The 14,374-nt window shown below is 37.8% G+C and overlaps 1 protein-coding gene across 1 annotated transcript; it reads left to right on the plus strand.

Moving 5' to 3' along the window:
- The first annotated feature begins 1,101 nt into the window (after positions 1-1,101).
- LOC100702900 (sodium- and chloride-dependent GABA transporter 2) lies at positions 1,102-14,144 on the plus strand. Its single transcript, XM_003446985.5, has 14 exons — positions 1,102-1,852; positions 1,958-2,092; positions 2,655-2,795; positions 2,965-3,046; positions 3,342-3,474; positions 5,892-6,026; positions 6,135-6,238; positions 6,346-6,470; positions 7,303-7,415; positions 7,507-7,641; positions 10,763-10,865; positions 11,040-11,140; positions 11,347-11,517; positions 13,402-14,144. The coding sequence occupies exons 1-14, from the start codon at positions 1,651-1,653 to the stop codon at positions 13,534-13,536; spliced, it is 1,815 nt and encodes a 604-aa protein (XP_003447033.2). The 5' UTR covers positions 1,102-1,650; the 3' UTR covers positions 13,537-14,144.
- Positions 14,145-14,374: the final 230 nt, after the last annotated feature.

The raw sequence follows: 14,374 nt of genomic DNA on the forward strand, positions 1-14,374 counted from the left end.
CTGTTCTTTTTCCCCTCATCCCCATTCCAGCGTGGCAGATGGCTACCCCTCCCTGAATCTGCTTCTGCTTCTTGATTTCTTCCTGTTAAAAGGGAGTTTTTCCTTCCCACTGTCACCAAGTGCTTCATCCCTGCTCTAACACACTGGGATCTTTAACCTATAATATAAAAAGGTAACTTTTGAGGTGACAGCTGGTTTTACTTGTCACTATATAAATACAACTGAATTGAATGATGTGGCATTTTGCAAAAGTACACAGTTGGGGTGCTTCAGTGTCATCTTTCTGCCACTGCATCATTTTCAGATCCTTGGTATTGAGTATTAGTGCAGTTTAAGAGTAAGACAACTTATCTGGATCAGAAACTGCCAACACATGATAATTCATGATAAATAACTATAATGCATAACAAATAATTCTGCCCTGCCTTAAATATTGAATTAATTTTAAGGATTCAAAGTTCTGAGGCTTATCGAGTTAGAGTGTTGCCCAAACTTTTTTTCTGAGTTTGCAGGAGTAGTTGCTTATTTTCTCTACAATAAATAAATACATAAATAATGTCAAGATGCCTGTTAAAGTTCCAGGGCATGTCTAAATCTTTACATTACTTTATTTATTAGCCAAACCAATAAAATAATCAGAAAATTAAATGCATATTATTCTCAGTGTAACATTTGGACTTTTTTTGTGTTATAGAGAGCTGTGTGGTACGAAAAATAATGTTATAAATAGTGCCACCTAAAGGTCGATCTAAGAATTGTGCGTAATTGGCAGAAGTTATGCACAATTCTTAGGTCCATTAGGAACCATTGGCTGGACTCCGATTTTCTTATACAGAAAAACAAGACATTTAATGCTAAATCAAATTACTATGATAAATGTTGCTAGAGTCTTCAGATGTCTGCATCTATTTTTGACATTTTTTTTTTGAGTCAAAACAGTTTTAAATGTCTTCTCTGAGTTCGAGATCCAAGTAAAGCGTAAAAACCTGTTGTTTTTTCTGCATTTATTTGTTTACCGTACTATGAGTTAAGATATATGAGGCCATATAAAATAATAATAATAATAATAATAATAAATAAATAAATAACCTCCTGAGAACCAGTCTATTCATTTATATCATCTGGAATGGACATTTGTTTTTTGTCTTTATCTTTCGAGTTATTTGAGCTACCCTATAAGTCCATACATACTAAATAGAGGAAAACCCGGGATTTCCATTGGTATCTGATTTTGTGTGTCTTTTAGCTCCAAAGAGGAAGGAAATAACAAAAGAAAATGTTTGATTGAAAAGATTCTTTTTTCCTTTGTTCTCAGGAGGATGAATAGTGTGTAGAAATGTTCCCCAGGGTTTGTTTTGCTGTCGGTGTCGGATGAATTAAGGCGGAGCAGTAGACCCCATCACCAGCTTCTTTCATCACTCTTTCCCCCCTGCATCCCACAAAACACACATTTCTCTGCAGCTTAAGTAGGCGAGTACCCCTCTCAGCCAACACAAGTCACAGTAACAGGGCCAGCGTATCAGAGCCGCTGCCACATTAGGGCATCTTCAGCTTCATATTCGTGTGACCAACCCCGTGTGAGGTTTAGTCCAGTGCGCGGGGAACTTTACACAGAAACAAAGGAAATCTGGCACCAAGTAAACCATTTAAATGGGGGAACAGATGACCACAAACGGCAAGAATTGCACCTCCACAGCTCGTGTGCCAAACAGTCACCCAGAGAAGGCTGAAGAGGTGGAAGGAAGGGGGCACTGGGGAACCAAAGCCGAGTTTATATTGACTGTGATGGGTGCGATCATTGGACCCGGGAATGTGTGGAGGTTCCCCTACCTGTGCTACAGAAACGGAGGAGGTGAGTGATAGCGTAAAGAAACGCTCTTAGTTGTCAAGCACATTTTGTCCAACGGTATTTTTTTCCTCCTTGTGTAAACAACGAAAAATTCCACCTTTCTTACAGGTGTGTTTTTCATCCCATACATCTTGTTCATATTCACGTGCGGGATCCCCCTCTTTTTCCTTGAGACTGCCTTGGGACAGTACACTAGCCAGGGGGGAATTACTTGCTGGAGAAGGATTTGTCCGCTCTTTCAAGGTAATTAAAATGAACGTCCCCAAACTTTTCTCCGAAATGTCAGTCATAATTTATACATATTCAGTGAGTCCTTATATCTACCAACGGGCTTGTATCCTAGTCTATTTTTTTATGCGTGCTCGATTATTCCCCTAGAAACACCGCTGAGACCGCCTCCGTGTCCAAAAATGGTCTCGGTCCAACTACAAACAGTGTTGAGGCAAGGTGCCAGAGGGGAAGTTGTTTACACCTCCAGTAGGAGAGTAATCACTGCTACTGAAAGATTACTACACGCATGATTGTTAAGTGTATGAACCACATGAATGCATTTCATAAATATGTTGGTTATATTCCAGTTATACTCCTGCTTTATCGCACAACGACCTTATTTATAGACAGTAGACCTCTGCAAAGAGAAAGTGTTTACACAGTGTTTCGACTGACATTACACTTTTATATAGCTTACGTCTGCGGTGTTTCCTTTGCGCACCTTTTAGCTCTCAGACTTTAGGTGCTGTGCAAGAACAGAACTGTTTCAATACTTGGCCCTTACCAATTGTATTTATTTATTCGTTTATTTTAGGCATGGGCTATGCCAGTCACTTAATCATCGCATTCAGTGCAACATCTTATATTATAATCCTGGCATGGGCGTTCTTTTACCTGTTCCAGTCTTTCAGTGGGGATTTACCTTGGGCCACATGTGGACACTACTGGAACACAGGTACTACAGTACTGGTATATTCTAAAAAGCAGTGGCTATTGTATGCCTGGCATGTTGTGTGCTGTAAGAGTTTTGAATATAGAATATATGAACTATAATTTGAAGGCTACACCTTTGACACTGTAAATGGGCATTTTTACCTTGCTGATGTTTTATTTCCCTATACCAGACTCATGCTTGGACTTGAGCCATCTGAATCTGAGTATGACGTCCAGACTGAACACTACTCTTCCTGTTGTGGAGTTCTGGCAGTAAGCATATAGTCAACTCACACAAGTTAAACAGAATGCCTTTTTCCCCTTTTTCACTCCCTTCCCTTACTTGTCTCGTTCCCTCTCTCCTCCTTTCTTTATGATCATTTTCAGATGTTTTCTTTTAACTCTCCACTTCCTCCCACACTTTTTTTTTGTCATCCGTCAGTCATCCAATCTGGCACTCAGTTTTCCTCCCTCCCAATTTCCACATGTCCTTCCCTTTCACCTGCCGTTCATTTGTGGTCTCCTGGTCTCCCTCTCACCCACATCATTGCTCCCTTCATTTGACCAGGCGTCGGGTTTTAAAGGTCTCTGGTGGTATTGAGGAAGTTGGGGGCTTGCGATGGGAACTGGTCCTTTGTCTCATCCTCAGCTGGATTATCTGCTACTTTTGTGTTTGGAAGGGTATCAAGTCGACAGGAAAGGTTAGTAATTTAAAAACTGAACATTTTATTTTGTAAATTTTTTTCCTTTAAAAAAACAAACAAGAAAATTCATAATGTCATATCATAAAATCATCCTAAAAAGATTTTAAAAGTCCTGATAATGTGGCCTTGTGAAAGAATGTACACTAAAAAAATAACAGAGGATTTAATCTAGAGCCTTGTGGAACACCGTGCTTGTGGACAGCAAACAAAAAACGAAAAACAGTGACTCAATACAAAAATCCAAGATGTCTGAATTAGCAATAAAAGAGCCTTTATTAAAAATCAAATCAATTTTTATTAGAGGGTTGCAGAAGGTATGTATTTCCACATAAAATTTGTATAAATCATTGGGTTGTTTTATATTTGAAGGCTAAACCAAGGTTATTAGAGCTAACTAAAACTAAACTAAAAACTAACATGAGGCAGCTTAGTTAACTAAAATAAAAATAAAAACTAGGCTTTTGAAAAAAAAAAGAAAACAAAGTAAAATGTTTTGTGAAATTGGAAATAAAAATAAAATAAAATACTGAGGGACTCACCTTACTTTTAGTATTTGTTTATTTTAAAATTTCAAACTAGCATAATAAGGATTTGATGTGCGTGTTTATTGAGACTTTGGATGTCTAAGACTGACTTTCTGAAATCTTGCTTCGGACCTATGCCTTCTATATAATCTTAAAAAGACTAAAACTAACACTAAAACAAATAAAAATAAACTGAAACAAACAGAACATTTTCAAACAATAAAGACTAAACTGAAATCATCAAACCCATTCTAAAAACCAAATAAAATGCTATAAAAAATAGAAAATGCAAAACTATAATAACTCTGTGCTAAATGTGTATTGTGTTAGCTTGGGTAAAACTCCAACATCAGAACAGCATAGTTTTATTCTCTGTTTTACTCATTCTTTAGCATCTGGTCAAATTACACAGTATCAGCTCTATAATTGGCAATTAGAACCATCCATTCATGTATTTGTGAAGACATTTTCACATAGTTACAAAGCAAATAACTGCACTGTTGCACTGTTAATACACTAACACAGGAGGTACAAGCAACCATTTAAAAAAAAAAAGTATTTTCTTCTGATTGTTGAATCTTGCTGCTGTAGCTTGCATGGTGCACGGGGTGAGTATTGCCCCTTGACACAAACTGACATCTGCAAACTCACATCCTGCAATTCTCTATGCTAATGCATGCATTAGAAACACTAGAATAAAGGCACACAAGCACAGTAGCTACTGGAGGGCACAGCACATTAAGTCAGTGTGTCATTACCCAGTCTTAAATAGCCATGCTTGATCAGGGCTTGTTTTCAAATCTTGATTTACTGCTACCCTTTTATCCACATTTTTTTCAATGTACAGTACAGTTTGATAAAAGTTGCTCAATAGGAGTTGCTCAGAAGAAAAAGCAGACAACATGATACAGCAGGGAAAAGCACTTTGCACATTCATCCAAAATTGAATGTGACGGATGTGACACCTGCAGCTTTTTCCTAACCCACTTATATGTCCAAGCACTGGTCTGTCTCCTGCTCCCAGTTTTCCTGTATACCCGTATTATAAGTGTCATTGCTGCCTGATGTAATTGTCTGTCATAGCTACCCATCTCATGCCATTTATCTTGAATTTTGTTGCTAGCAGTGCTTGTTGTGACACGTGCTGTTGTCCTTTTTATGAAGAAGATGAAGGAACTCCTTTTCTGGCTACATAAATGAATATACACAGCCAGATTGTCTCCAAATAGTCAAATGAAATAGTCTCTTCCTTTAGATTCAAGATGCTCGCATGAAAACCATCTATGAACTCATTTGAATTAATCTGATACTGAAGTGTATGGTTTTCGAACTTGTCATTCAAGTAATTTATGAGTAATGGAGACAAGATTCACTGTTATGTGTGCAGTGTGTGACAGATTTCTTATTGTAAGATCTAAATGGTGCAAAACCGATACAAAGCATAACTTGGCTAGGGTTAGTTGAAGTTTCTTTCAACTTTCCAAAGAACAGTTTTGGTAAAGTATTTAGTAAGCTTTAGACCATATTTTAAAGCACTGATTAGTAATATTTGAGGCTGGCCAGACACTCGTGTTCAGAAGAGCAGCTATAAAGAAAAGCTGTTGGTGTGATCTTTATCCTTTCAAAAGGTAAGTAATATTCACGTTTAAGCCAAACATTACACTGGAAGTTATAGTGATCTGATTAACGTTGTGGGAACTGTTTATTTCAAGAGTAATACACCCAAGATGCTACTAATGTGCCACACCAAAGCTGCATTTAGGAAAGCAAGCATGCGATACAGTAAAACTAAAGGAAGAAATATGAATAAACGACTGAAATGAGAGGTCAAAACAAACTATAACTTTCTTTAAACCTTCTCTTTTCTCTTTTTTATTTTATTTTTTTCAGGCAGCCTACTTTACAGCAACCTTCCCCTACGTCATGTTATTTGTTTTGCTTATACGTGGTGTTACCCTCCCAGGGGCAAAGGATGGGATCATTTATTACCTCTACCCTGACATCTATCGCCTGTTAGATGCCCAGGTAAAGAAAGCACATAGTATTCTGAGACCAGAAAAGCTAGATGTTTTACAGTGACATTCATGCACTGTAGACAGACACACACACAATGATTTTGTTTGACCTTTCCAGGTGTGGATGGATGCTGGCACTCAAGTCTTCTTCTCTTATGCCATAGGCCTTGGTTTCCTCACTTCTCTTGGGAGTTATAACACTTACAACAACAACTGTTATAAGTAAGTCCAGTACTAACTGTCATAAAGATCATTATGATCCTCTTTTAAGTTGAGCATCAGCGTCTACAACACCTGTATTTCTACTTACTGTATTCATTTTATTGCAGGGACTGTTTCTACTTGTGTCTGCTGAACAGTGCCACGAGCATTGTGGCAGGCTTTGCCATTTTCTCTGTGTTGGGTTTCATGACATATGAACAAGGAGTGGATATTTCTGAAGTAGCAGAATCAGGCATGTACTGTTTCACTTCAGTTCAACTATATACTGGACATGAGAGTGGCAGTTTCATACATTTTCTTTGAGGCTTTCTGGTGTTGTAAAAATAATCAGGAAACCTGCATGGCGGCAAACTTTTCACCCTTTGGGAAGATCTTGTGATGCTTCTTTTCTTTCTTTCCATCATAAGAAGCTTTCTGGCAGAGGTCATATTTCTCTTTTGATATTTTGGCTTAAACTTGAATCATCTTAGTTAAGGTGAGTCTGATTAATGCTAACCAGTGGAGAGTAGGAATGCAGAGCTAAATAGGCTAAAAAAAAGAGGCTAAAGTTGGCAACCCTGTATTATTATCAGCAGATAATAATACAGGGTTGCCAACTTTCAGGCTTTTTGGGAAGGTGGCTAATGGTTGAGGCATGTAACTATATTTATTATTGGCAATTAATTGGCATTAATTCATTTTTGGTATATATATATAAAGAAATAATCTGGCTCATCAAACCTTTAAATGTTTCTTTTTGAGGGAGTCAGTAAGACAATAATGCCAAATTTGTTTCCACACCTAGTACACTGGTACGGCTACACCTGTTTACACTCATATGTGTAGACTATGTGCAGGCTTGTGTGGATTGTACTGCAGACCACAAGGCAAACTGCTGTGGCTGACAAAACAACAACAAAAAAGGATGTTTTTGTAAAGAAATTCATGGATCCCTTGGCCTCTCCTTTAGCACCACAATAGAGATAAAAATCAATAAGACAATATACTGTAGTATCCACACATAACGATTCCTTTCTGTGCCCTATAATTTACATCTTCGCTCTATTTACATTATTTGTTTGTAGGTCCAGGGTTGGCATTCATCGTTTACCCACGTGCTGTAGCCATGATGCCAGTGCCCCAAGTGTGGTCGGTGTGTTTCTTCCTCATGATCATTCTGCTTGGGTTGGATAGTCAGGTACTAATCAACCTTAAAGTATGTATGAATGAAGAAATGAAATACTATGTGACTAACGAACAAACCGTATGTTGCAATTGGTTCCTTACAGTTTGTTGGTCTGGAGTGTCTGATGACATCACTGGTTGATCTTTTTCCTTGCCTGCATCAAGGCTATAGACGTGAGCTGCTTCTGCTGGCTGTATGCTGTACCTGCTGTTTGCTGGGACTCTCCTTGGTCACTGAGGTACGTATTCAGTACAGACGGAGCTACACGATAAGAAAACATTAAGGAAGTTTTTGATACTGTTTGACCGATATAGCTCTTAATGTGATTTGTAGTGAGACTGAAAGAACTATATAAGGTATGTAGTCAGCTACTAACTAAACCTTAGTTATTGACACTACATGTTTTAGTGTACAGGTAGAATCAAGGGAAGTGGCCTCTACTGGAGCACATTTAAAACATAGGGATGAAACAGTGGGGTTAAATCCATGTATTCTGGGGGGCTAAGACAGATCTGATGAAAAATAAATGAACAGAATTAACTTATGCTATAAATCTTATATCTAAACATTTAGTTTTACCTAAAAATGAGACCGCTATGGTGTGCTAACTAGAATACAGTTCGTATTTAGGAGTTTTTTCCCCAAGGATCCAATTTCCAAGTATGGAAAAATTCTTTTACATAGCAAGAACACGTATGTGCTCCAGATGTGAGTTTGATCAATTTTGGTTTTGGTGTAACACTATAACCCGCAAGTGAAATCCTTTACTCTTGTCACTGTGCAAAACAAGTATTGCATGTTGCATTCTTGCTCTTTTATCTCCAGGATTACTGCTACAGTGGTGTATACTTCATGAATGACGCCTTTGAGTTGGGGGAGTTGTATCTGGGGATTGCGTGGGTTTCGTTTGGCCACAGTTTCCATGCTAAGCAGACCAGATGCAGCTGTCATGACTGGTGGTTGGGTATCACTTACCTTTGTAACACTGCCTTTTTATACTGGGACCAGCTTGGTATCTTAGCAGGGTTCCCACTGCACTGGAGCCTCTACAGCTCCAGCTGTGACTGACGCTTACTTCTTTTGACGTTCCAGCCCTAGGAAACAGCTGCATTTTAATTATGTATTTGAGTCTTCTGCTCATCTAAGGTTCCTGAATATGTTGCTGTAGCTTCTCAGTACTTGCCCATATGTGTCTTGTTGTAGTGATGCACTTTCACCAGCATGTCCTGCTTGCCTGACATTCAATGCAAAGATTGTGGTTTGACGCTTTAGCAATATTTCTCTTGCTCATGTTTCAGTGTAAGCTTGTGCATTAATCAATGCTTTGTTGTGTTCTTTAAATGAATTAATGGCTTTGCTGTATTATTTAACCTATTTAACACAAGCTAAAGTTACATTTAAGGTGACAGTTAAATATATATGGCTGACATATATATGGTTCTTAATTATTGTTGTTATTATTCTTTAGCTATAATGCACAGAGTCACAGCTGTCAAGCAAGTCATGAAGTTTACATTACTTGCTGGAGGAGGGGTGATGGATCAGACTTGCTATGCAGCTACACACACCTTGCAGTCATTGAGCAGAGCATGCCGTAGTATTTTAGAGTCAATGTGAGACCACCTTGAAACTAAAGCTTGGCTGAAACTGGGCCATGCAACAGGATAATGATTCCAAGCACAACAACAAATCCAAAACAGAATGGCTGACAAAGAAAAAAAAATCAAGACGCTGCAATGGCCCAGACCTCAAACAGACTGAAATGCTACAGCGGAGCGTTAACAGAGCTATGCATAAATAAATGCCTGCAAACCTTAATGAACTAAAGCAATGTTGTAGGGAAGACTGGGCTAAAATTTCTCAGAATCAGAATACTTTATTAGTCATTGAGGAAGACTGGGCTAAAATTCCTCGACAATGACATTAGAGACCAATAAAGAAGTTATTGTTACTAAAGGTGGTTTTATAAGCTGTTAAATCATGGGGGTGCAGGCTTTTGGATTGAGCACTCATAACAAGCCGGATGATCCATTTCTTCTTTAGCCTGGAGCATGTGGTGTCTATGTTTTCCAAAAATTTCAATTCATCTGACCACAGAGCAGTTTTTTACTCCATGTCCATGTTGAATGAGCTCTGGCCCAGAGATAACAGCAGTGTTTCTGGATTGTGTCCACATAAGGCTTTTTCTTTGCCTTCATGTGGGTGACGTGGCAGACAGTGATGTCTGGAAGTGATCTTGAGACTATGCAGTGATTTCCATGACAGAATCATGCCTGTTTTTAATGAAGTGCTGTTTGAGAGCTTAGTGATCTCAGGCATCTAATATTAAGAATCAGCCTTGTCCATATTCAGTCTTGTTGACAGACAACATGTTATGTACACATAGATGATAAGTTGTTTACAGTCTTCACAATTTTACAATTTTCAATTTGAAATTGTGAGATGGAACAGTTGGAAAAGTGATGATGAAATTTTCTTGTTGAATCACTGAATATTGGAGAAGTGAAAATCCGGTCTTTTAGGGCAACTAAACTGGCCAAACGGAGCTCCAACACAAGCGTAATGTAATTAGAGTACCATACCTGGAACGAATGTAGAAAAACATTAAAAGAGATGTCTGTTATCTCAAAAATCTCTTTAAAAAAAGACCACAGGAGAGAAGTTTCTATGATGAAGCACAATGCAGAATCTGGTAGCTAGAAAATGAAAACCACCAGCTTTACTAGATAGCTGTTACAAGTGCTAAATTATAAGAGATGAAAGCTGGAAAATGGCCTAATCTACATGATTTTCCCCTTACCATTTTATTGGTAGGGAAACTAACTTTAATGATGCTCTGATTTCCTAAATTTTAACAGAAAGAAAAAGACACTGATCATCGGAGATTTCATTTGATAAGGTGGATTTCAAGATTCTGGCAAAAGGTCTATAATATTTACCCCTTTCTTGGAAAACACTTTGACACTTGGAAAACGCCATAATTAGGCAACATACACGGGAGCTACAACAACTTATTGTTTTCTGGTGTAATATACAATTTTACAGTATTACCATGGCAACCACAATTAGAATAAACATCAGGATTTTTTATAAGTTTGCATCTAATAGGTATAAAACCATCAAACTGCTTTAGTAAAATTTTAATTACTCTAGTAAAATGTAAATTGTTCCAGTAAACCCTTAAGGGAAAAAAAAATGCATTAGAAAGTCATGCCAAGGGACATGACCAAGCATGCTTGTGTCAACTGTTGTGAGTGAGACGGAGTATGTTTGTGCTTAGCTTTATTTCCTAACTTTCTTTTTATCATTTGATTTGTACGACTGTATATTATTCCTTCTGTCCTTTTTTGTTTTTTTAGGGAGGAATGTATCTGCTCCAGCTGTTAGATCATCATGTCTGTAGTGGCACCACTCTGCTGCTTCTCTCTTTTTGCCAGTCTGTGAGCATTGGCTGGGTATACGGTAAGTCACAGACAAATAGCCAACCAATTACAGACTGTGTTGTGACAGAAAAAAAAAGACACTGCTCAGATTCAGAACAATTTTCATTGAGACACAGACCAGAGTGTGCTTGTTTGGTATAATTTAGTTTGAAATAAATGGCTGGTCTTTCTAATAGCTCTCTTTTACCTAAAGGTGCTGACCGTTTTTATGGTAACATCTCAGACATGATTGGCTATCGTCCACACCCATTCATGAAGTACTGTTGGCGCTACATCACTCCTTTCACCTGTTTTGTAAGTCATGTCAAATAATAATGTATAATTTGTGTTTCCCTTTTTCTTTTACACTGCATTGCAGTATTCGCATGTCACAGTATGTTTGAGTTCAATTCATAGAGAATTTTAGATAATGTTCAATTTCATAGTTTTGTCACTGCAGAGTATTCACACTTTTCAGTTTCACACTGAACAATAATCCACTTTGTCTAATCTCATCACAGGGCACCTTTATCTTCTCCATTGTCAGATATTCCCCGCTGAAGTTCAGTAGCACTTATGTTTATCCGCTCTGGGCCAACATCTTGGGCTGGTTCATTGCCACAGTCTCCCTCTCTCTCATTCCACTGTTTCTACTATATAAAATAATCCAGGGAAAGGGCACTCTTCGACAGGTGAGCCTTTTTTTTTCTCAAAAATGATGAAATCACTGTGAGGTAGCTTATATTTGATGGGGGAAGGGATTGATTTCTTTCTGACAAAAGAAAAACTTTAACTTAAGACAGTGGTTCCCAAAGTGGGGGGTGCGGTATGAATAATAATTTTTTTAAAAAGAATGCTTGGACACTGCTAGCATAATGGACAGGTTTTTTGACGGGGCTCCCACACAAATGCAAAGCAGAGGTTGAAGCATCGCCAAATATGCTTCCAAACCAACTTCCTTCCAAGCCAAAGACTAGAACATATGATGTTGATGAAGCATATCTTGCCTTTGGCTTCACCTGCACAACAGCTGTCATGCCAAGGTAAGTATCCCCGACAGAATTTGTTTCCCCTGCGTCAGGAGCACACGTTGGGCTGTCCAAATCACAGACAAACAGTATCCCAAATTCTTGATTTTTAGTTCACAAACACTTCTTATAACGACTAAGTACTCCAGAAACTTTGGAGGTTTTAGCTCTTTATACAGTAAAGTTACAGGAGGATAAAAAATAATTATCAGGCAATTTATTAATTATCAGTCCTTCGTTTGTTAAAATAATCCTGTCCAATACCACGTAAGAACAATAAATATATAATTTTCTGTTGTAACCCTCAAACTGAATGGTAATGTAACAACACTCATTTTTCACCTTTTCACAACACTAAAACATCACTACTTCCCAGGGGCGTAATTTCCAGGGGGGTTAGGGGGGTTATGACCCCACCAATAATCAGACCCAACCAATATAACCCCCCCAATAAAATTATGAATTATCTTGCATAAATAGGCTGTTGATTTTCTTTACTCATTTCAGGTATTCCCAGCAAAATAGTTGCATGTTTAATCATCTAGGAATTTACCCACAGTTATTTATTTATTTAGACAGAAATCTTGAGCCCCCCAATGTTCAGCACAAAGTTACACTGATGCTACTTCCACGTCTAATTCTCTGTAATGGAGGCAGAGTAAGCAAAAAAATGTTTGGGAACCACTGACTTATGACATACATTGAGCGTTCACTGTTTTTATTGTTTATCTGTGCTTAGTTATTTTGGTGAAGTAATAGCCATAGAGGAGTTTTTTTTTATCAGCTGTTAAATGTATGAAAATGCAGTTAAAAGTCCAAAACCTGTGACCCTGTTCACATTTTCCAAAGCAGTCCAGTCTGAGTTGGAGACTTTGGTTGGCTGATTCTGGCCCCTGGGCCATTTGTCTGAGAAAAGTGTTTGGATTTTCCCACATTATTCAATTCATTGTTTGACTATTTTGAAAGAGTTTTGATGAATGACGTAACTGAATGTATTTGTGCTTTTTTTGTTTAAATCTGGGCAGTTATACAGAAACAGAGGTCTTAAACTGGGTATGTTCAAGAGTTGTTAAGTACAACTTGGACTGTATAAACTGAATCCCTGGCCTTTCACCAGGAGTATCAGCAGGAGATCTCAAATCATCTTCCATAAAAATGGGTTTATAGAAAACACTTGTAGAATTAATGCAGGGAAAACAATGGACTCTTTTTTTATTTCTGTTAAATTAGCGAGCCTTACTCCACCATAATGTGACCGTGGCCTCCGAGTTTCATGTTAAGTCATACTTATCAGCACACTAAATGTATTTTACCTGTTTTGTGTTTTTATTACGTCTTTATGGTATGTCAAATTATAATATCGTAATACTGAATTGTTCTTTTACAGGAAAACTGAATGCAATTCTTTCAATGGTTGTAAAGTTTCAAGATTGCATTTAATTGCGCCTCATATCTTGCAAAAATGTTAATCAAAAATATATTTAAAAATGGCTTTTTTTTAAATACTTAAAACAATTACAATCTACAATTTATCCTTTCTTTCCTCAGCGTTTCTTAGAGCTCTGCCAGCCTGTAGACGAACTGCTGTTTGATCAAAAACTTCTTCCTGCTTTGGGACGAGATGGTACAGCAGACCACACAGAGCTCGCTCCTTTATCATGCAACGGGGAAAACGCTCAATGAACACAATAACATAACGGACACTGTAAATTACTTTGTGCTCTTCTGAGCTTTTATCCATCTAATGAAACTTAAAGAGTGCTTTGAAAAGAACAAGCATGCCCTGAAATTTTTACCTACAGCTTTCACATTTGTACCTTACCTTAGTTTACCTTTATCTAATTATATTTCATCTTTAAGCTTTAATATCTTCAATAGCAATAAACATATACTATCAAAATATATTAGAACAAGCTTATATACTGTTTATATAGTTTGCCTTAAGCGAGCTGAATTTAAACTGCACACACACACACACACACACACACACACACACACACATATAATTTTAAGCTGTGTTACCATTTCATATGAATAAATAAATCCCATCCAGTGATGGGATCAAAATGCTGGCATTCTGATCCATGAGAAGGCAACTCAGTAGTCAGTACTACATTATTCCATGACTAAAGTACTCATGTAGTACCTATCTGCAAACTCAGGCATAGTTTTGAACTCATCTGTTAATTCTTGTAACTGTATCTTGACGGTTGACCAAATCTGCCCAGACAATTGTTACTATTAATTTAATTATTATTTTTTATTATTTTGTATCGGTATTTTGTTTGTTTTGCTTAATAATAATAATAATGGACTGGATTTCATATAGCGCTTTTCAAGGCACCCAAAGCGCTTTACAATGCCACTATTCATTCACTCTCACATTCACACACTGGTGGAGGCAAGCTACTGTTATAGCCACAGGTGCCCTGGGGCAGACTGACAGAGGCGAGGCTGCCATATCGCGCCATCGGCCCCTCTGGCCAACACCAGTAGGCGGTAGGGTGAAGTGTCTTGCCCA

This window comes from Oreochromis niloticus, linkage group LG10 (assembly GCF_001858045.2).
Source record: "Oreochromis niloticus isolate F11D_XX linkage group LG10, O_niloticus_UMD_NMBU, whole genome shotgun sequence".
NCBI lineage: Eukaryota > Metazoa > Chordata > Actinopteri > Cichliformes > Cichlidae > Oreochromis > Oreochromis niloticus.